This window comes from Abramis brama, assembly GCF_963993115.1.
Source record: "Abramis brama genome assembly, chromosome: 22".
Classification (NCBI taxonomy): domain Eukaryota; kingdom Metazoa; phylum Chordata; class Actinopteri; order Cypriniformes; family Leuciscidae; genus Abramis; species Abramis brama.
In genome coordinates, this window is record NC_139984.1 from 6,590,474 (window position 1) to 6,613,623 (window position 23,150).

The following is a 23,150-nucleotide window of genomic DNA, read 5'->3' on the forward strand; positions in this document are numbered from 1 at the left end:
TGAAGGCACTTCCATTTGAGAGCTTGGTTGATGTGATGTGAATGCGCACTTGAAGGTGATCTGGGGTTCATGTGAGCTCCTCTGGTTCAATCCATCCTATTCGCTATTGATGGCGTGAAACCGTCTTCTCTTGAGATGCTCTGTTGGTACAGTAATAAACAACTGCTACTAGTACCCATGTTGATGATGCAACATACCACGGTTCAGAGCCAACAATACACTGTAAATCCTTAAAATAAGTTGGCAAAAAAAAGGTAATCAGTTACATCACATTTTTTTAAGAAATTGAAAGTTTAAGCAAGCAGAATTTTTATTTTGTAGTCATACATTTTAATTGCTCTTAACTGGAAATATTTGAGTAAGCTAAATTATACATTTAACTTAAAATGATCATGTTATTTTAACTCAAATATTTTTAGTAGTGTAAACTTGGCTAGCTTTAACTAGCTAATTCAGTAAATGTTAACTTGCTAATTGATAAAACAATGCTTTGATAGTATTAGTATAGTATAGCAATTGCCTAATTGCAATTAAAACAAAAACACACAACAGAAACTCTTCTAAATTAGCATAGCAAAACATTAAACGCTACTTAATCTCCCACTTAAAGGGATGGTTCGGAGTAAAATCAACCTAGGGTCCTTTGCATCATGACCTCGAGCCAAACAGCTTATTAGAGATATCAGCCGGCTTAGTGCAGGCGCTAATGGATCCTCTGATGTATCTCGTAAATTACCCCACTAATAATGCCCAGAATGGTACCAAACTTCTACAGTAGGAGAAATAGGTTCTGTACTCATAAAACGAGGCATTGGAAAGTTTGTAAGTACATCAGGAGTTTATTTAAATAACACTTGCCTGATGGCTCATGCTACCGCTAACCCGGACGTCGACGTCACTTCAGTGAGTTGAGAAAAGCACGTAAAAGTCCTGGCAGAAAGCGATGCATAAGGATGTAGTGTAACGACGCCCAGTTCCAGGAATGCACTAATATTTTGTTGGTAGTACCAGTTTACAACAATTATTAGTTAACACTAAGTTGTCAACACTTCGGAAAAAATAATAAAAAATGCATCGCTTTCTGCCAGGACTTTTTTTTACGGGATTTAGCATATGAAATGGGAGAAAAAAATGTCAATGCTTTTGCATTTTCAAAACGTTTGAATCATTTGCGAAAGTTTCTCGGGGAACACAAACATTTGCAAGAGACGTTTTTTTCTAGGGATGCTCCAGTCGATCGCCCGTCTATCACACTCTATGACTCGATCACTAAAATTGTAGAGTTCACGCGCATAGATTTAGTTACCTATGATCACGCGCGTGAACTCGACAATCGACTACTTTGGACTTTGGAAAACAGGATGTAAATACAGGTATTTGCGCTGGCTGAATTAACATCATTTTTATTCATATCTTTCACATCTACTGCAGTCAGATTCACCGTGTTCACTCTGAAGGAATCACTCACATTGGCTGTGCACTTGTAATGACACATCAAGGATGTTAAGAGGCTAAAAGCAGGTTTAAAACTTGCCCCATTGAAGTCAACAGGGTGCAAATTTTAAAAAGAGGATAACACGGTGTAGGCAACACCGGTTTTTGTCGTTGTTCTCTGTACTGACAGCACTCCAAATTTACAAAAAAATGAGCTCAATGTTAAAATTGACCGGAGTTCTCCTTTAACTAAATCACTTTTGCGAAGATTATGCACTGTTTTTGTACATTTGATTACTTTAAAAAATAAAGTATTTAGTTGTATTTCTAGTACTTGAAGTTCAGCGTTCAAGTGTTCAAGTAAGCCAGAAATGCGCAGATTCTGAACAATACGCTGTATTTAATATAATATGATGACTCACGAGTTGAGTATTTGTGCTAAATCTGTGCAGATTTGGCTTACATGAACTTCACCAGCAAAGTGAGTGATAATAACACGCCAAATTGGCTACCCACTGTTAATTTCAAATTCCGACTATCATCCTTCCTTTGCCTACTTGAGTAGGACGCAGGGAGAAAGGACACACATACTCAGCACACGCTGAATAATATTCCTGATCATGTTTGTATCAGATTACTCATTTTGTTCATTTAGGAGTTGCAGTGTTTCTATTTGTTTTTGTCCTCAGTTGGACAATGTTTAATTACACTGCGTGGGTTGTAATTATGTTCAGTTTGACATTAAGCCTTGTAGGCTCTTTAATAAGCCAGAGTCTCCTAATATGGATAGTGTTCTGAACATATGTATAGGCAACACATTTGCATCTTGCCTAATTACTAGAAAACAGTTAAAAAACAATAAATCAGTTGAAAAAAAAATCTTTGTCTCTTGAGCTGTCGTTCTCTGTGGAGCTGATCTGAACGATTATATAAAGTGAGTTTAGCAGGAGGGTTAAGGTCGGCCTGATCTACTGCTCACACAGATGCTGCGTTTAATGTGTCTGCGAGCAGAAATGATAGATCAGCACTTAGTGATGCATAAAACTGCAGCGGAGCCGACACGCGCACACACACGCACACACACAGTGGGTTTCAGCACTCTGATGTGGAGAATGAGTTTGGCTGGATCATGCATGAGTTCAGAGAGCCAGTGATTGTGTTTCACAGCAACTTCCATCAGTCTGTCTGATCAGTTTGATCTTCAAGGCCAGATTTAGCCACTTCAGTCTGACCATTATCCTCTTCACCTCCAGTCAAACACTATTGTATCTCTCGCTCTCTCTCTCTCTCTCTCTCTCTCTCTCTCTCTCTCTCTCTCTCTCTCGCGCTCTCTCTCTCTCTCTCTCTCTCTCTCTCTCGCTCTTATGTTTAGAAACGATTGTCGGTCAAGTCTCTAATCTCTGCCCTTTTCCCCTTAGAGACGGAAAGAATCTTAAATGTTGTGTTCTGGTTGTCGTGGAAACCCTCTCTTATCTTCTGATTGGCTGTACATACACATATACAGTGTGTCACCGGTGTGTTGCCACGAGAGAGAGAGAGAGTGTGTGTGTGTGCGTGTGTGTGTATCAGTGTTTTTCTGTAATTGTCTCTGTAATTTACATTAGCTGCTGGTTTCTCTTCTCATACACTCATCAGGTCCTTTCTCAGTGGAGAATCAGCATGTTTCCAATTCCCATTCCAGTTCATTAATGATACCTTTAGGTTTGTTAGGTTTGGTAAATATTCCTTATTACATTCACTGCCCTAAGCAACCTACTGTAATCAAAAGTGCCATATTCACTACTGTTATATAATTTGGGTTCTCTGCGTTTTTATTTTATTTTATATTTAAAAAAAAAAAAAAAATACTTATGGTCACAAAAGCTGCATTTCATTTTAAGTTGTAATAATATTTAAATCATGACAACAATGACGGAATGGTTTTAGCATGTTGTTGAACATGGCAATATTAATGTATTTGGTCTTAGACTAAATCTGCTACGCTGCTGCTGCATAAATATACATGCATTAATCCTGTAGCAGATCTAGGCAGGTGGAGCTGGGGAGGTGGAGGGGTTCAGAGTTAATCTGATACGGCAAACAATGAACCAGACTATATAAATGTTAAGCGAGAAATATCATTGGCTGTAGGATCAGCAGAGGCCAATCAGCTTGTGCCATGCATTAATGATGTGATTGCTTGCAGATTGCATGTAAAGGACCGAACAGTCTGGGTCCGCTAGAGTTTCATGACTGAAATAGATATTTAAAATGTAATTTATTCCTGTGCTAAAGAAACATTTATTATTATCATCAATGTTGAAAACAGTTTTGTTGCTTTATATTTTTTCTTTCATATACCTAATGTGTATATTGCATATTTTTACAGTTTTTTGTCTGCATCTTCGGTGACATAAAGATGCTCCGGAACTCATTTGATGCCGGTGTTTTATTTTATTGAATATTTTCTTATGGCATTAGAATCTCAGTTTCTCTCCCTGTTAGAGAAGTGTTATGTGAATCATGTGATGCGAGATGTGTGGCTGTTTAACACATAGTTTGTGGAAACATATGGGTGTGTGTGTGTTTGTTTGGCATGAGCAGATTTCCATGGAATGTTTTGGAAAAGCCTCTTTCCCACGGCACCTGCTTACGGTTTATAACGAGGCCTGCTGCTGGATGTCCTGTGTTTATGAAGACCAGGAGAGTATGAAACATGCTGATCTATAGACATGTTAGGAAGGTGTTCAGCCGTCAGACTCTGATACCTTCCTCGAGTCTCCTGCACAACTGACATTTTAGTTGTTATAATATTTCAGTCATGTCATTACAACTCTCGAAATAATTTTAGTATGTTATTGAATATGGCAATGTTAATGTATTTGGCAATGCTACTGCTAATAGATACACAGATACACTACTGCGAGCATGTAAGATCTGACGGCAGAATACGAGGCTCTCAGTCTCAGGCACAATTCCATTACAGATCACAGTTGTTGTGGGTCAGTCAGATCTAATTTGTTTTTGACGGCATAGAGTTTGGAATGATTCTCTTTTTTTATGTATATTTATTTAAATCTCTTATGCTCTCCAAGGCTACATTTACAGTATTTGATCTAAAATACAGTAAAAACAGAACTATGTGAGGACTGCAGTCGAACTTTCTGGGCCAAGTTTTTAGACCAACATTTACATTGCATCATAAAATTCAATTCAATTCAATTTCCGACATGGCTCTATCCACACCCTCAAAACACATGTAATGTTGTAGAGCTACATTAGATGTACACGGCAGAGCTAGTGTGTTGTTGTTAGTGAGTGTCCTTATGTGGGTGGGTGTTTTGGCAAGTCTACAATGTCACTATAATGTCAGCTTTTGTAAGTCATTGTTGTTGTTGCTTCAAATTCAACATGATCCTAGGTTATTATATTTTTGAATATTTTATTTTCATTTTGTAGTTTTAGTTTGTGCAGATATATATATATATATATTAAAAATATATATTTTTAAGTCTCTTATGTTCACCAAAGCTGTTGCCATGATTACCTCAATTATTATTCCTACAGTAATGGAAATCCCATAATATGTTTTTTTTTTTTTTTTTTTTTTTTTTTTTTGTTTAGTTGGTCTAGTGTTAAGGCGAGACACTACAGGCAAAAACAGTATTTTTTCATGCATCTGTCAATTTAGAGATTTGGGGCTTTTTGGCTTTTCATAAAGTGTTTTTTTCAGACTAGTGGAAACAGCCAAAATACACTTTTAACTGTATATGTTTAGAGCACTTTATCTATTTGTGTCTGTAGATTCCAATTACAGTATATTTCTATAAAGGCTGTTTTCTCTAAATGAGTTTTTCCTCCTACATTGAGCCAGAAATCTCCACTTCAGTAGCACTTACACCAAACTTTACAGTTTTATTTGTATCTATATTCTGAAGGTTTTTACAGAGGGGTTTGTTCATATATCATTTTCCAGATTTTATTCATTAAAAAAATGGTGAAAATGTATTTGAGTGATTCACTGGAAAATAGAGATATCCAAAATCCCCTCTGTTAAAACCTTTGAATCCAAGATATATATAAAAAAAATGAAACAAGAATTTTGTACTGGACTTAATCCAATGTTCTGATTTTTGTTCTAGAAATGTATGCAAATTAGTGCATATTTAATTAGATAATGCCTAATTTGCATATTTAAACATAACATTTCAGAAAACTTGTAATACAAAAATGTTTGCAAAAATTAATGTAATCAATCAATCAACTGGTGAAGTATGTTGATATTTATTAGTATTTTCTTTTACCCTATTCACCTGGGGTGTTGCCTTGATGTCTGATTGTCTCTCTCTCTCTCACACACACACACACACACACACACACACACACACACGTATTGAGCTGTTGTTGGAGCGCAGCAGGAAATCACACAGGTCTGATAAGCGTGCGCTGCAGGGAGGGCCGAGCTCCTCTATTACTGAGGAATTTGGCGCTGTGATGGCGGGATGATACAGAGACCCACACAAATGATCAGAGAGAACGCCAGAGAAAAGCATTACTGTAAATCTGATGCTGTGTGTGTGTGTGTGTGTGTGTGTGTGTGTGTGTTGTTGTTGCTTAAACAGTTTTCCAAGTCACTTTTTTTTATCATCCATTTTATTTTTCATCCTCGATGGAGCAGTGATTCTTCAGCTGGTTCACAAAGCGGATAATTAATAGACATATAGAACATGCACAATATATGCAAATGATTCATATTCATATTTAGATATATATATTTTTTTTCTGATCTACAGTGGGTACGGAAAGTATTCATACCCCCGGTAAATATGATCAAAAATGGCTGTAAAAAATAAATCTTTCATTCAAAAAATTTCATCTTTCAATCAAAAAATTGGCAAAATTCTAACCTTTCATTGAAGTAAAATAATTCAAATTGGGGGGGGGAAATCACATTATGAAATAAATGTTTTTCTCCAAAACACGTTGGCCACAATTATTCATACCCCTAGAATGTTTTATGAATAAAATATCTCTGAAGTATATTCCCATTAATATTTACCTTTATTTAGCACACCAGGGTGACTAGGAGCATGAAATTGTCCAGCCATGACTTTCTGTTTCACAGGAGTATAAATATGAGGAAACACAAAGGCCAAATTCCCTTAATCATCAATCACAATGAGTAAAACCAAAGAATATAGTTCAATAGATCAGCAAAAGATTGTTGAGCATCACAGAATAGAAAGTGGCTGTAAGAAAATAGCTAAAGAATTGAAAATCCCCATTTTGGCCATCAAGGCAATAATTAAGAAGTTATAATCAACTAAAGATGTTATGAATCTGCCAGGAAGAGGACGTGTGTCTATATTGTCTTAATGCATGGTGAGGAGGAGAGTTTGAGTGGCCAAAGACTCTTCAAGGATCACAGATGGAGAATTGCAGAGATTACTTGAGTCTTGGGGGTCAGAAAGCCCCTACAACCCCTACATCACCACATGTTGTTTGGGAGGGTTTCAAGAAAAATGCTCCTCGCTCCTCCAAAAACAAACTCCAGCATATTCAGTGGTCAGACACGACTGGATCTTCAGACGGCACAGGGTTCTGTGGTCAGATGAAACTAAAAAAAGAGCTTTTTGGCAGCAAACACGCTAGATGGGTTTGGTGCACACAAGGATAAAAAGTACCCCATGTGTACAATTTAATATACCACTGGATCTTTAATGTTGTGGGCATATTTTTCTGCTGGAGGTCCTGGACTTCTTATTCAGATACATGGTATTATGGATTCTATCAAATATCAACGGATAAAAAAATCCAAACCGGGCGGCTTCTGCTAGAAATCTTATAATGGGCCGTGGTTGGATCTTCCATCAGGACAACGATCCAAAACAAACATCAAAATCAACACAAAAATGTGTTACGGAGCACAAAATGAAGTCCCAGTCCCCTGACCTGATGAGTGGAGTGAACTGAAGAGAAGACGTGCCAACATGGATCTGGGAGTCTGAAGGATCTGGAGAGGAATGGTCTCTGATCTCTCGTCAGGTGTTCTCCAAACTCATCAGGCATTATAGGAGAAAACTAAGAGCTGTTATCTTGGCAAAAGGAGATTGCAAAAAGGTATTTACTAAAAGGGTATGAATAATTGTGGCCAACGTGTTTTGGAGAAAAACATTTATTTCATAATGGGATTTCCCCCCCAATTTGAATGCTTTTACTTCAATGAAAGGTTAGAATTTTCAGTTCAGATTACATTCATACTACATAGAACATAGTTTTTTATTGGTCTTGAAGTAAATTCATATTCAAATGTAGTGCCTACATACCGATAGTACAAAGGTGTCTTTGTTACAGTGAAATTATACAATTATGTATTACTTTTGTCAGCTTTTTTTTTTTTTTTTTTTTTAGTCTTAGTCCTGTGTCACATGTACTTGTTATTTTTTATTTTCATATTTTATATTTCATATTTCAGTCAAGTCAACTTTTCCTGTTTTTGTTTAGTTAGCCAAAGAAAACTTGTAATGTATTAGTGCATAATGTTTAAACTGATAATAATGATAATTTTGCCCAATATTATAATCACAATGATTGTAGTCATTTGAGAAATGTATTTTTTACATTTCACCAGAATTATTGCACTTTCAAGCACAAATTAAGAGAATTGTCGAATCATACGTATGATTTATTTCCCCTCATCTAGTGTAGCCTACTGATTTATTATAAGCTATTTATCATAAATGAACACTCTACATTAAAAACTGGTAAAAAAAGAAAAAAAAGAACGAAACTTCTCTCAGAAATTAAAATGGTGAAATGCCTAATATTAATTTCAATAATTCTAAATTACATTCATGTTTTTCTATTAAAACAACAGCAAAATAAAAACAGAGAGTGTCACAAATTATGTATAATTGCTTGTAATTATGTATAATTTCCTGTTATTACTGTAGTAACTACATGTGTAACAAGGATGCTGTAAAATAAAGTATTACCAATGGCTTTAACTGATGAATCATAGTGTGTGTGTGTGTGTGTGTGTGTGTGTGTGTGTGTGTGTGTGTGTGTGTGTTTGTGGTAGAGATGTGTTCGAGAGAAACTGTTTTTGGTCACGGTGAATTCTTTGAATTGTTGTTTCCAAATATAAAAGTGTTTCGTTCAGACAAACTGCCTTAAAACATGAATACGTAATGCTCTGTTGCTAATGGCGAGAGGTTATTCCAGTTCATGTGATGTCTTTTTAATGTTTTTCTCAATGTTTAGTGATTGAAACATCATTACCTCAAATAGCATTGCTGCTTTATTTGAGGACAGGACCTCTGAAAGTGCCGTTCCTGTATCTATACATGTGATCACAAATACACACATCTGCAAGTCTTTCTCAGATGGATCACTAATAGATTGTGTTGAGCATATGCAACACATATGCACGCACCAGTGAAAGATGTGGGGAAATTGCTTTAAATACATTGCAATTTCAGTCAGTTTATTCAGGTTTTGTCAGATTTAGGGACATTGTCAGAGTCTTAAAAAGGTCTTTGCACTTACACAAATTAAGGCACTTACACATATTAAAATGGTCTTAAATCAGAGCAGAAAGTCATAAATTCATAAAGTCATGGCATTAAATGTTGCATGCTTTGCAAATAATGAATAATTCCTCAGTATTTTTGTACAAGTTTTCCAATACAAGTATCTACACAAGTTTAAATCAAGATACGTTTACTTGAAATGCAAACGTAATATGAAGTCTTGAAAAATGTAATACAATTAATTGAGTTTATGCTTAAAACAAGAACAAATATGTCAAAACGTCTAAATTAAGCTGATTTTTCTGAGCACATTGGCATATATTTGTTTTAGTTTTAGTCATAAACTGAATTTTGATCAATTTCACAGAAAACAAGACTTCATATTTCATGTCATTTTACATCTGAAGTAAAAGTATCTTGATTTAGGAATCTAGAGAATCCTTTTTGCAGTTAGATCAGTAAAAAATATTTCCATACTGTAGTGGTTTTGAGCAAAACGATTCAAGCAATATCTGTTGGAAGATGCATTTTCAAACTCTGAAGTGTTTCTCCTTAAACATACACATTTAGAGAACATATCGATGTATTGAGTTCCCTTCAATTTATTTAGTAAATTTCCATTACTTGGTCTTAAAAAGGTCTTAAATAAGTGTTGCATTTACCTTTGTAAAACCTGCAGAAACCCTGCAATGTCCACAAGATATAGCTAACTAAACACACACACACACACACACACACCATTATCAGTAAGGGACAGATGTGGACTGGACTCAGATGTTTGTTAGAAGTACCTGCACAGAAATCTGCTCCATAACCGCTAAGAAGATTAAAGCGTGTGTGTGTGTGTGTGTGTGTGTGTGTGTGTGTGTGTTGTGGTCGTGTTGAAACATGTCCGTGAGTCAAACCACCCTCTTCAGCTCAAACTCTGATTGATCAGTTTCTCTTCCCCTAGTTCCCAGTCCCCGTTCACCCATCACCCTTTTCTTTCACCTCTCGCCCTCTTTCCACTTCCAGTCGGTTCTGAGTTATTCTCCAGCCAGTGTCTTGAAGCGTCCCCGCTGAGCGCTGATGTTTCCGAGTGTGTTTATTCTCCTCGTTCGTAATCATCTGCGTTACTTTTGTTAGCGTAAACAAGCATTCTCATGTATTAACTCGTGAACTATTATGTGTTACACATATTCATATCCTGATTTGATTGTAATCCAGCAGGGTTTGTTTACTCTCTCACACACACACACATACACACACGCACACATCAAACGTGCCACTCTGGATATTCATTATGTAATTGCGCTAATGAAGTAAAGGCACTTCAAAGAGGTTTGCTCATGAATATTCGCTATTGTCTTCTGTCTTTGCTCCTGGCCTCTTTAGACTGCGCGTGTGTGTATGTTCGGGCCACATGGCCCCTGACATGCTGACTTTATGTATTTAGACAAGCCAAGAAAGAGCCCATATGTACGTTCTGAATTTCAAAGGATGCGTAACACACACTCACACACACTTTGAGGAGCTCTGAGTGAGGCTGTTTGACTCCCGAGCGCTGCAGAGAATGGAGGAGGTGCTGATATCTAAAGGAAATGTGAAATATTGGCGACAAATTATAAAAAAAGAAGCACAAATGTGAAAGATGGGAACTTGAGAGAGTGATTTCTAGTATTTGAGTCAGTCACTTGTTTCAGTCGAACTCAAAGGTCGATGATGAACCGAGACCTTTGAGAGGAGAGCGATTCCATGATAGTACACGTGTCGAACAGAAGTCTGTTCATCTGAGAGTGTTTACTGTAACATCTACATGCCACTATGTGTGCTGGAATGTTACAATATCTGCGGCATCACTACATGTGTCTAATATCTGTCATAAGTTCTAATATCTGGATTATGTACACTGTAAAAAGTGATCAGTTGACTTAACTTTAAAAACAAAGTGAGGAAACCTGTTGCCTTAAAATTAAAAAAAACTTCATGCATAAAAAATAAATAAATAAAATAAATAAATCTAATTACTCATGAAGTTTGTTTACTTAATAATTTTAAGGCATTGGGTTTCCTCACTTTTTTTAAAGTCCCCCTGTGGTGAAAACCAAGCTTTTAATGTTGTTTATGTCTATGTGGTGTTATTAATGTGTAAATTCATAAGTCGACACCATTGCTGAGTATTTTCTCCTTAAAACTGCAGTGAACCAAAGACAGTCTCAAAAACACGCTTTGAAATCGCTGGTGTTTCTGACGTCACAAACTACATCTAACCAATCAGATCAACGTGTGATCGTCAACCAGTGGATCTCTGAGCTGAGTGAGTGAGTGGAGGCGGGGCTCATTTGCATATTTATAGAACTGCATTTGCTAAATGAGGGAAGGGTGTCGAGTTACATTCAAGCTATTTTAAGCCAAGAATATTTTTTTCAAGGAAAAAACTTTTAAATATGTTAATATCTAATCATGGCATGGTTGTTGGTGCCAGAGGTCAGAGGAGAATGACCAGACTGGTTTGAGCTGATAGAAAGACAACAGTAACTCAAATAAACACTCGTTACAACCGAGGTCCAACCTTGAAGCAGATGTAACACTGTTTTGCTGGACTTTACACACATATCACAAATACTGTATATGCTGTTATATATTCGAATATAACAAATATATTATACACTAATATATTGTGTATGTTTCAGTAATTAGAGAAAAAAATATGCAATATGTGATTAACATCACTGCAAAAAGTGGCAATATCAGCAGTTTATTGCTGTGTATGTTGAAGTAATCGGTCATATCTGCAATGTGTCATTAATATGTCACCTCAATAAGTCGCAATATCTGCAAATGTATTGATGTGTACATTGCTGTAATTAATCACAATATATACAATGTTTCACTTGATGCTGCAATAAGTCACAATAATATCCACAAAATGTCACTGTCCCGTGTCACAATAGTCCCAATATTGGCAGAGATGTCAGTATGTCACTGTAGTGAGTCACAATATATAGTCACTAAAATGTTGGATGTTAGAAAGTTCAACGATGCTGTGTGTGCGATTTAGTTTAGTGATTAGGTGTTTATCAGATGTGTGTACACAAATATGACTCAAATGGAAGATGATTCTCTAGATCGCATCACATGTTGTGTTGTCACGTACTTGTGTTTACTGGGTTTGATCTCTCTCTCTCTCGCTCATATCCTGCAGACTTTCACAGATGCTCAAGTTGTTGCGATACTTCATAAAACATAGTCTTTCCCGCCTTCACCTTCTAGTCGAACATTCTTCTCTTTCATTTTCGACACTGTGCTCCCTCTCTTTCATGGTGGGGCCCTACAGGAAGTGGGTGGGTGTGTGTGTGTGTGTGTGTGTGTGTGTTAGTTTGGAGTGGAGGGAAAGAGGAGGGGAAACAGAGGATGCTGAATAAAATAATAAACAGCTGCCACTAGAGAGAGAGAGAGAGAGAGAGAGAGAGAGAGAGAGAGAGAGAGAGAGAGAGAGAGAGAGGGGGGAAAAGTCAACTCTGGGAGCCAGCAGTCAGAGAAGAACAAGAGGACGGGCCACTGACTGAAGAAAGGTGGACCGCCGGAAAGAGTTTTAGGGAAACTTTGGGGAAGTTCTGGAAATGTGTCTCAAGCTGCCTGTGGAGATCTGACCCGTACATCTCAGGGGTTTCTTGAAGTGCTTAGTTGAGGACTTGTGAACGCAAAGATGAAGAGCGTCTCATTCACCGCTCTGCTTCTGGCCTGTCCTCATGTCTAGATATGGAGGTGTTCTCCTCAAGATCAGATGTTCACCGTTCTTCTCGAGTCTGTGTTTTCTGCAGCCCTGCTGTTCTCCTTCTCTGCCCGCCGGCATGAACCACACAGAGGCTCTTTGACACGGGTAATTGACTACGAACGCTTGCCCGAGGGTCACAGGAACTTAGAGGAACAAGACTCTTTCTGTGCGCGTCTGTACGAGAGCGCATGTGAGATCTTTGTGAGTTAAAGCAGCGAAGTCATCTCCAGATCACTGAACCAACAGTTGGATATTTGGTTGAGTTCCTCCTTCAGTCTACCTCCAACACCCAGGCCTTCTCCTCACGCCGTCCCGAACCCCGATCGAGACCCTTCAAGCACTGGAGCATGCGGATCTCGGCTCAGAGCGGCGGATCTTCAGCACAGGCGCTCAGGCTCTGCTCTACGCTGGCAGACGGTGAAGCCGTGATGTGTTCGTGCTCTTCCACAGATGTTCCTGCATATAATAAGCTGTATTATGCGTGTGTGGACCCCCAGAGGAGATCCGCTGCCTGGTTTCTCTCCGTCTTCGGCGTTTTGTAATGTAGTGCGGTGGAGGTAGACGGAGATCATGATGATCGGTCTGAACTTCAGCTTGCAGGAGTTGCTGGAGAAGTTTGAGGAGGTATTTTTTTAGATTTGCGTCTGGATTGTTTTGAATTGACAGGTCTGGATCTCAAAGTTTCACAAGTGCCGAATGCAAGTGTAAACTGGCAGTTTCTCATCGGTTTGTTGGTGATTATATCAGGAACTTCAACATAATCGATTTTTAGGAATGAACCAATAAAATATAAATTCTGGTTGCACATTATTTTAAGTGGTTTCAATGTAATTACACAAATACGTTCTGAGTAATATGAATTAGCATCATGTACTTTACCAGGTTGTTATCATTAAATTTAACTTTATTTTACACAGTAAGTACATGTTGTTAATTAATATTACTCAGTACTTAAATATATAATTACAATGTAAAATTACACTCCTTAAAATAAAGTGCAACCAAAAAATGAATTACTTAAAATAAAAAGCATGAACAAATTTAACAAAATGGGTAACACTTTTGTGTCCTTGTTACATGTAGTTACTATAGTAATTACTATAATTACTATAACTATAAACTATTGTGCATAATTGCACGCAACTAACCCCAAACCAAACCCTATTCCTAACCCTATAGTAAGTACATGTAGTTAATTAATATTACTCAGTACTTAAATGTACAATTACATTGTAACACGGATACCTTAAAATAAAGTGTAACCAACATTTTCTTTAAATGAATGTATTTTATTTAGCTGACATGGCAACATTTTTCACTTTAGTTTAGTTTAAGTTGAAGTACTAAAATGAATCAAAATAAATAAACACATTTAAACTTTATATTAACTATATAGAAATAAAAAAAAACAAATAAAATGACAAAAATACAACAAAATACTATAACTTTAGCTAAAATTAAAGTGAAAACAGAAAAAAATTAATTAAATCTAATTCAAAATGGTAACAAAAACTATAAATGGTATCAAAGATAGTAAAATAACATAAATAACGCAAATAACGTGTGTTGGGGTTTTGTTAATTCTATTATAACTACATTTGTAACAAGGACACTGTAAAATAAAATGTTTCTTAAATTCAAGTTGATACCGATAAGGCAGTAATAATGATAATTATTATACATGACTAATAAATATCGAATATAAAAATGTATGCCATAGATTGTCTTAATTGAATAGTCAGAATGTGACCCTTATTCAAACGATTCAAATCAAACCATCTACTCCAGATAAAATGTGTTGGTCTTTAAAACATCGAGCTTCAGAGGTTTATCTAGAATGCCAATAGTTATCTTTTTCCTCCAGAACTCAATCTGACGACACACATGTGGAAAATTGTTCTCCTTAAACCACTAAAACTAAAACATGAGGAACAAAATCATATTTTAGTGGTCGTTCACTAAACGAGGTAGACCGTTTGTCTCGTGTATATAGTCTCGTGTATATTCCTCTTTGTCACTAATATGCAGGAGAAAAAACTATGTGTATATGGAAATGATAATTTCCTGTACTGTAGAGAATGTCCTACAAGCTCTGATCCGTCAACTATCCCAATGATGTCCTTGATCGGACACTCAGCCTCAGGTTGCTGGAGGGATGTACAGCATTCAGTGTTCTGTTAGTCACTCTGGATAAAAGTGTGTGTTATCTGGGTAATGGGAAAGAGAGGGCTTTCAATACACTCAGTTTGAAGAGCATCTCCCACCTGTGGAAGTGTGTAATGCTGAACAGTGTTTCTCACTATGGGTGTGTATGTGTTTGTGTGTGTTAGTCGATGAGGATGCTTCCGTCAACCAACAGGGAAAGGTCAAACAGGAAAATGTCACTCATTTAGTCATTTAATGTCTCTCTCTCTCTCTCTCTCTCTCTCTCTCTCTCTCTCTCTCTCTCTCTCTCTCTCTTCAGTCTGGTTAAATGAAAGCACGCTGAACGACAGCTCTAGGGAGTCTTTATGATCGAGAAGCAATTATTTAACTTTATTAACGAGAAAAGCTTTTTTATTGCCGCGTTTAATAGGTCAGACTGCCAGATGAGGGAGTTTTAGTGTGTGCGAGGCTCGTGGTTGAATTGATCACAGTTAAATATTTCATTAAGAACTGTAACAGATGAACTGCAGAAACGAGACTTCGCTCCAGAAACGTGCGGTGTGCTGAAGCTTCAGTCTAGGGGTGACGGTGGATATTTGTGCATGTGAATAAGGCCCATCTCAAACACGTACATGTATTACTGAAACCATAGTCTACAATTAGACAGCATGACCAATGGGTCGCGCCACTCGATGCATATTGCAGTTATAAATGAAAATAATCGTACAAAATTGCAAGCTCAGATCGGATTGGCTGACTATATATATTCTGGGTGACGGTTGCTATTTATCATTTACCAAACAGGTTTGTGGCATCAAATCTTTGAAAGATTTCAAGTTTGCTTTGGAGTTTTGTTTTTAGTTATTATTTATTTGTTAAGTTTTGTTTTGTTTTGTTTTCCAAAGTTTGTGAGGGTTGTGGCATCAAATCTTTGAAAGATTTCAAGTTTGCTTTGGAGTTTTGTTTAGTTTATTTTATTTGTATTTATTTATTTATTTTTAGTATTGTTTAGTGTTTTGGTTTTGTTTTGTTTTCCAAAGTTTGTGAAGTTCATGGCATCAAATCTTTGAAACATTTCAAGTTTGTTTTGTTTTTTTGGGGGGGGGGTTTTTGGTTATTTTTTTTTCTCCAGTTTGTGAGGTTCATGGCAGCAAATCTTTGAAAGATTTTAAGTTTGTTTCTAAGTTTCTGTTTCCAGTAATATCAATGTTCATGAACAGAACTGTCTATGTCATTTAAGTCAGAATGTAAGTCACTTTATTTATCAGTCAAACAGTGTATGATCTGTCTTTCTATTGGGACCTTCAACTGAATACACAACATTATCCTTTCTGTGTCGTCTCTGCAGCATACAGTTAGTGCTGGTGTGTGTATTTATTGGTATTCTTGTGTGTTTTCTTTAAAGGAATGACAGAGTGAGAGAGTTTGTTAAATTGCAGAGAGCACTTTGCAAATGAACTGGAAAAGACCCAGCCCTCCTTTTACTGTCCTCTACTCAACATGCCTCAATCTGGCACATTCTAGCAAGCTTTAATAGCATGACTATGGTGCAGTATTTCCAAAATCCCCCAAAAAAGACCATTAAAAAAATACTTTGACTATCAGTGTATCCTGTCAGAAATAACCGCAAAGGAACCACACAGGCATCCAATCAATCATCGACGCTGATGTATCATAGATACCCTGAATGACATTAGTTACAGTTTAGCTGTGTGGCAGCAATGACACATTTGATTGACAGGAAATGCTGCAGTGTTTGAATAGTAGACTTTGAAGGCATTTTTATATTACTATTTGGTATTAAATATGATGCCGGTTGTGATAAATTGTGTGTTATCATCATAGGTAGGTGGTACGTGTGGTGCTGTGTTATGAAAAGAATGAAAACTGAACACCGTAATCTACTGAAATGAAATAAACAACAACAAAAAAAGAATATATTTAGATAAAATCTATCTACCATAATACTGAAAAAAGTGACTTTAGTATAAGTGACTAGTTTGTGTGCTCAGTATCTTCATGTGCGCTTTCACAAGTAATGTGATTAATCTTCATTTTGAAATGTGTGTGTGTGTGTGTGTGTGTGTGTGTGGTTCAGTATCAGACTGACAGCTTTAATTGTGTATTTCTCTCTCAGCGGAGAAGTTGTGGAAGCATCTCTTCCTTGATTTATTTAGCTTTACCTTTAACGAATCCACATAATGAAGGTGATAACTGTGCAATTAAAACAATCTCTGTCTCCCTCTGTGTGTGTAGGACATCCAGGCGGAGATCGAGGCTCATAATGATGTTTTCAGGAGTGTGGAGGGGAATAAGATGAAGATGGTGAAGGCTCTGGGGAGCTCCGAGGAGGCAGTATTTCTCCAGCAGAGACTGGATGACATGAACCAGCGCTGGAATGACCTGAAGGCCAAATCTGCCAATATACGGTCAGTCACACGCAAACACCTCGAGTTCAAGTGCACACGTTAATGTTGAGGTCACTTGAAAATCATCACACGAGTCACTGGTGGAGCCGCGTTTCTGTTATGTTGTCAAATTGAGCAGCTGTGTGTGTGTGTGTGTGTGTGTGTGTGTGTGTGTGTGTGTGCGTGCGTGTCACAAGCATAGTTGTTATATGTGTGTGCCATTTTAAAGGGTAAATGGACTAACAGGAGAGTGTGTATGTGTGTGAGAGAGGACAACAATGTAATGGTGTGCTCTAATGTCTGCTGTTTTATTAAATCTAATTAGGCACTAATTAGTGAACATGCATAATTACAAGTCTTGCTGATGCGGTCATTAACATACACCAAGGCTTGACGCTTACTTTTTTCCCAAGGTGCAATTTGGGAAAAATTAGGAGCACATTAAAAACTTTTAGGGGCGTGATGTAAATGTATCAAAATGTGTTTGTTTGTTTTTTCTTAATTAAGAACATTTTAATCAAAATTCAGGACTTTTAACTCTTTCCCCACCAATGTTTTTTTTTTTTTTTTTTTTAGTTGCCAGCAACTACCAGCGTTTTTAATAATTTTCACAAGTTTCATGGCCCTCAGAATATCTTGCTGTATGAATATCTGAACATGCAATATATCAAAAGAGACTTGTTTTATCAACACTTGTATGTGGGCTTGTTTCATATAAAAAAAAGCAACATTTTGAACAAAAAGCAGACTACAATGTGCGTAAGCAATGCTTCTATCTCTTGTTTCTGCTCCTTTTTATCTGTGTTTTGATCCGGAGATTCTGTACTATTTTAGAAGATGCATAATAGCGCCCCCTACCATATAACAGTGAAAACACGGAAAGACTTCTGTCAATTCTGTCAATGGCGGTGGCGTGTTGTCTTACAACCGTCTGCATCACCTGGGGCAGCCTGATCAAACTCACATGCCTGAAGCTTGATCAGGCCTTTATCCTGAAGACCTTTATTCTGTTTTTCCATCCTCAAATTTAAGACCTCTTAAAATGATAATTAAGATGTTTGTTATACCATTTAAGATATTCAAGACTTTTTATGATCTTAAATTGCATTAAGCTTTTTTTAAGGATCTTCTGGACATTATATAATACACCAAAAGTATTGGGACACCTGACCAACAGGGACTGTAATGACGTCACATTCTAAATACATAGACATTAATATGGAGTTGGTCCCCCTTCACAGCTATAACAGCTTCCACTCTTCTGGGAAGGCTTTTTTCTGTGGGTATATTTGCCCATTCATTCAGTAGAGCATTTGTGAGGTCAGGCTCTGATGTTGGACGAGAAGCCCCGGCTCACAATCTCCACGTTATCTCAAAGGTGTAGATGGGGTTGAGGTCAGGACTATGTGCCGGCCAGGTTCCTCCACACCAACCTCATCCAACCATGTCTTTATGGACCTTGTTTTGTACAGTCATGCTGGAATAGAAAAAGGCCTTCCTCAAACTGTTCCCACAAAGTTTGAAGCACAGCATCATCCAAAATGTCTTGGTATGCTGAAGCTTTAAGACTTCCCTTCACTGGAGGTAAGAGGCCTAGCCCAACCCCTGAACAACAGCCCCACACCAGTATCCCCCCTCCACTAAACTACAGTTGGCACAATACAGTCAGGCTGGTAACGTTCTTCTGGCATCCGCCAAACCCAAAGTCACTCATCAGACTGCCAAACAGAGACGTGTAATTTGTCAATCCACAGAACATGTTTTCACTGCTCTCTTGGCAGCATGATTTAAGCCACTTTATCCGACGCTTAGCGTTGTAGTCGGCGATGTGAGGCTTGCATGTAGATGATCGGCCATGGAAACCCATTCCGTGAAGCTCACACAGTTTTTGTGCAGATATTATTGCCAGTGGAAGTTTCACTCTTCAGCTATGAGATCAGCAGAGCTTTGGTGACTGTTACGCATGCGCCTCAGCCCTTGGTGATCTTTGTGACTTTATGTGGTCTTCTGCTTCGTGGCTGAGTTGCTGCTGTACATTTTATAGTTTGCACACATCTATTTTTAGTCGCAAATGCGAGTGAAACACTCACATTGTTGAGCTCTGCATTCTCACACACAGTTTCACCTGTTGCACTCATTTTGTACAGAGAAAGTCTGTTGGAAAGTTCTCCGGTTTAACTGTGTTTGTAGGAAAATCCTGATGCACTCTTAATCTTGCATCTTAATCTAGTAGTAAGGTTTATTTAAATGTTTAAACGTGTGTGCAGGGCTCATCTGGAGGCCAGTGCTGAGCGCTGGAACAGGCTTCTGTCAGTACTGGAGGAACTGGGGCGCTGGATCAGTGTGAAGGACGAGGAGCTGAATAAACAGATGCCCATCGGAGGAGACGTGCCCACACTACTGCAGCAGCAGATCCACTGCACGGTGAGAGGACACACACTCAGATCGACTCACTGCTATCTTGTCTCCTATCATCTTGTGTATTTTGTGTTCTCATCTTGTCTCCTCTCTTGCTTTTCAACTCAACTCCTCTCTCCTCATCTCATTTGGTAACTTTCGCTCCCATGTATTTCTCTTCTTATTGTCTCTTCTCTTCTCTTATTTCCTCTTATCTAATTTCTCTCTTCTCAACTTGTCTCCAATTTTATTTTTATTTTTTCTCTTGTCTCATTTCATCTCCTCTTATGTCTGTATCATCCTGTCTCTTCTCTTCCTTGTTTTTCTTTCTCTCCTTTCTCCTCTCCTCTTTCATCTCCTCTTGTCTACTCTTGTCTTGTCTACTCTCATCTCCTCTAACTTTGTCTCCTCTCCTCTTGTTTCCTCTAGTCTCATCTCCACTTGTCTCGTATTGTCTCCTTTCATTTACTCTCCTCTTATTTCCTCTCGTCTCATCTCTTCTCTTCTCTTCTCTTCTCTTCTCTTCTCTTCTCTTCTCTTCTCTTCTCTTCTCTTCTCGTCTCATCTCCTCTTGTTTCCTCTTGTCTCCTTTCATCTACTCACATCTTGTCTCCTCTCCACTCCTCTCCTCTCTTCTCCTCCCTCGTCTCCTCTAGTCTACTCTTCTCTCGTCATCTTGTCTCCTCTCCTCTCGTATGATCTCCTCTTGTTTCCTCTCGTCTGATCTCGTCTCCTTCCATCTACTCTCATCTTGTCTCCTCCTCTCTCTTCTCCTCTCCTCTCATCTTGTCTTGTCTCGTGTCCTCTCATCTGATCCCCTCTTGTTTCCTCACTTCTCCTCTTGTCTCCTTACATGTTCTCTTACGTCTCCTCTCATCTCATCTTCTCTCGTCTGATCTCATCTTGTCTCCTCTCATCTCATCTCCTCTCGTCTGATCTCATCTTGTCTCCTCTCATCTCATCTCCTCTCGTCTTCTCTCATCTTGTCTCCTCTCATCTCATCTCCTCTCGTCTTCTCTCATCTTGTCTCCTTTCATCTCCTCTCCTCTCATCTGATCTCATCTTGTCTCCTTACATCTCCTCTCCTCGTCTTCTCTCATCTTGTCTCCTTTCATCTCCTCTCCTCTCATCTGATCTCATCTTGTCTCCTTTCATCTCCTCTCCTCTCATCTGATCTCATCTTGTCTCCTTTCATCTCCTCTCCTCTTATCTCCTCTCGTCTCATCTCCTCTTATCTTCTCTCATCTTGTCTCCTTACATCTCATCTTGTCTCCTTTCATCTCCTCCCCTTTCATCTCCTCTCCTCTTATCTCCTCTTGTCTCATCTCCTCTTGTTTTCTCTCATCTTGTCTCCTCTCGTCTCATCTCATCTTGCCTCCTTTCATCTCCTCTCCTCTTGTCTCCTTTCATCTCCTCTCCCCTCATCTTGTCTTCTTACATCTCCTCTCCTTTCATCTCCTCTCGTCTCATCTCTTCTCGTCTTCTCTCATCTTGTCTCCTCTCGTCTCATCTTGTCTCCTTTCATCTCCTCTCCTTTCATCTCATCTCCTCTTCCTCTCGTCTCATCTCCTCTTTTCTCCTCTCATCTGATCTCATCTTGTCTCCTTACATCTCATCTTGTCTCTTTTCATCTCCTCTCCTTTCATCCCCTCTCATCTTATCTCCTCTCGTCTCATCTCCTCTCCTCTCGTCTCATCTCCTCTCATCTTGTCTCCTCTTGTCTCCTTTCATCTCCTCTCTTCTTTCGTCTCATCTCCTCTTGTCTTCTCTCATCTTGTCTCCTCTCATCTTATCTCCTCTTGTCTCCTTTCATCTCCTCTCTCCTGTTGTCTCATCTCCTCTTGTCTTCTCTCATCTCGTCTCATCTCATCTTGTCTCCTTACATCTCATCTGGTCTCCTTTTATCTACTTTCCTTTCCCCTCCTTTCCTCTCCTCTTCTCTGCTCTCATCTCATCCCATATCCTGTCTCATTTTGTGTCTTTTATTTCATCTTGTCTCTTCTTTCCATCTTTTTATCTTCAACACATGTTTTCCTCCATTCTCTGGCATTTCATTATCTCATCAGATTACCCTGCGGGGAATATTAGAGTGTTTATGCCACTCTGTTAAATCATCATATTGGCCAGTTATATTCGGATCATGTGTTTGGATCATGTGTCACAGAGTGTGTGTACAGCGCGTCACCGAAATAACAAATCACCAAAATGTGTCATTAACTGTCTGTGAGATAATAACAGTAATCAAACTGATAGCAGGCCTGAACAAAACAATCAGACCGTTTACCATCTCACCTTTACTCGAAAACATTTTAATCAGTGTTTGACTAACCCAGCATCACAAATAACGTTGTTAAATGTTTACATGCACAGATCCAGAGATGCATCTGATAATTAAGAGCTGTTTAAGGAGGTTTTGTGGCATGTTTAATGGAAAATTCTGGCCATTTTGTCTGGCTTCTTTTTGCTGTTTGATGTAAGAATACCTACAGCGCTGAACAACCACCGCAGGGAATTATGGGAAGGTGGCAGGAAGGTTGAAACTGTAACGAGTCTGTGACAGTTTGGTTATGCTCTCTCTCTCTCTTTCTCAGACAGTTTGACTAATGATTCTCTTGAGCGAAGAGAAAGATTGCCCCCCCCTGTTTTGACTTTCTCCCACTCTCTCTCTCGCCGCCTCATCTTTTTCTCGGGCTCTTATAATAGATTGTCTTTGAGCCGGCTGCCCTGGTAAGAGCTTTAGCCGTGCGGGGACAAAACGCCAGGCCTTTTGAACACGTCACGGCTGATTAGTGTGCCGTGCCAAGCGAGCGGGACCAGGATAGAGCACCCCACAACACCAGATGGAAGTGAAAATGAATAATTTGTGTGAGGTCTGAGAGACTAAAAAGAGGCGAACACACTGTCTGTCTGAAAAGTTCCAGCGATAAAGACACTGAGCCAGTTAGAGAGACGCCGCAATCGGAATGACCTTTATCCCGAGATTAATTGAGGTCATTAGATGAAATGGAAACAGTGGCTTTTCCATTTTGAAAAGGTGATTTTCTAAGTACATTTTGATATTGAATTTAATAATGTATGTTTTAATTTCATTGTGCAATCTCAGACTAAATGAATATATTTTGGTTAATATATTATTAAATATATGTTGTGATATAGTTATGCCTTTAGAAAGGTAACAGGGTTGACACTTTAATTTAATTTACACAGTTTTCACAGTTTAATTTGACATTACAAGCCTTGTGCTCAAAGCTTGAAACTATGAAGGATAGAAGGATAATTTGATGCTGGTACTTCCATAAAATGCCCAATTTTAAAGGTAAAAGGGTGGACATTGAGCTCATCTCCTTCTGACAATACAAGTAATATACCTGACTTTAATTGACTTGACTTGTCTTTGCTTTGCTTTGCTTTGCTTTGCTTTGCTTTACTTTACTTTACTTTACTTTACTTTACTTTACTTTACTTTACTTTACTTTACTTTACTTTACTTTACTTTAC

At 38.2% G+C, this 23,150-nt stretch overlaps 1 protein-coding gene across 7 annotated transcripts in view; it reads left to right on the plus strand.

The window, feature by feature from the left end:
* The window catches only part of utrn (utrophin), a gene marked incomplete at its 3' end in the record, with an annotated part of 239,702 nt that overhangs the window by 134,147 nt on the left and 82,405 nt on the right, over window positions 1-23,150 (plus strand). For all 7 annotated transcript variants that reach the window (XM_084099868.1, XM_084099871.1, XM_084099870.1 and 4 more), the window contains 2 exons: window positions 17,104-17,276; window positions 19,523-19,679. In XM_084099868.1, coding sequence (XP_083955994.1) covers window positions 17,104-17,276; window positions 19,523-19,679 — 330 coding nt within the window. The remainder of the gene's footprint in view (window positions 1-17,103; window positions 17,277-19,522; window positions 19,680-23,150) is intronic.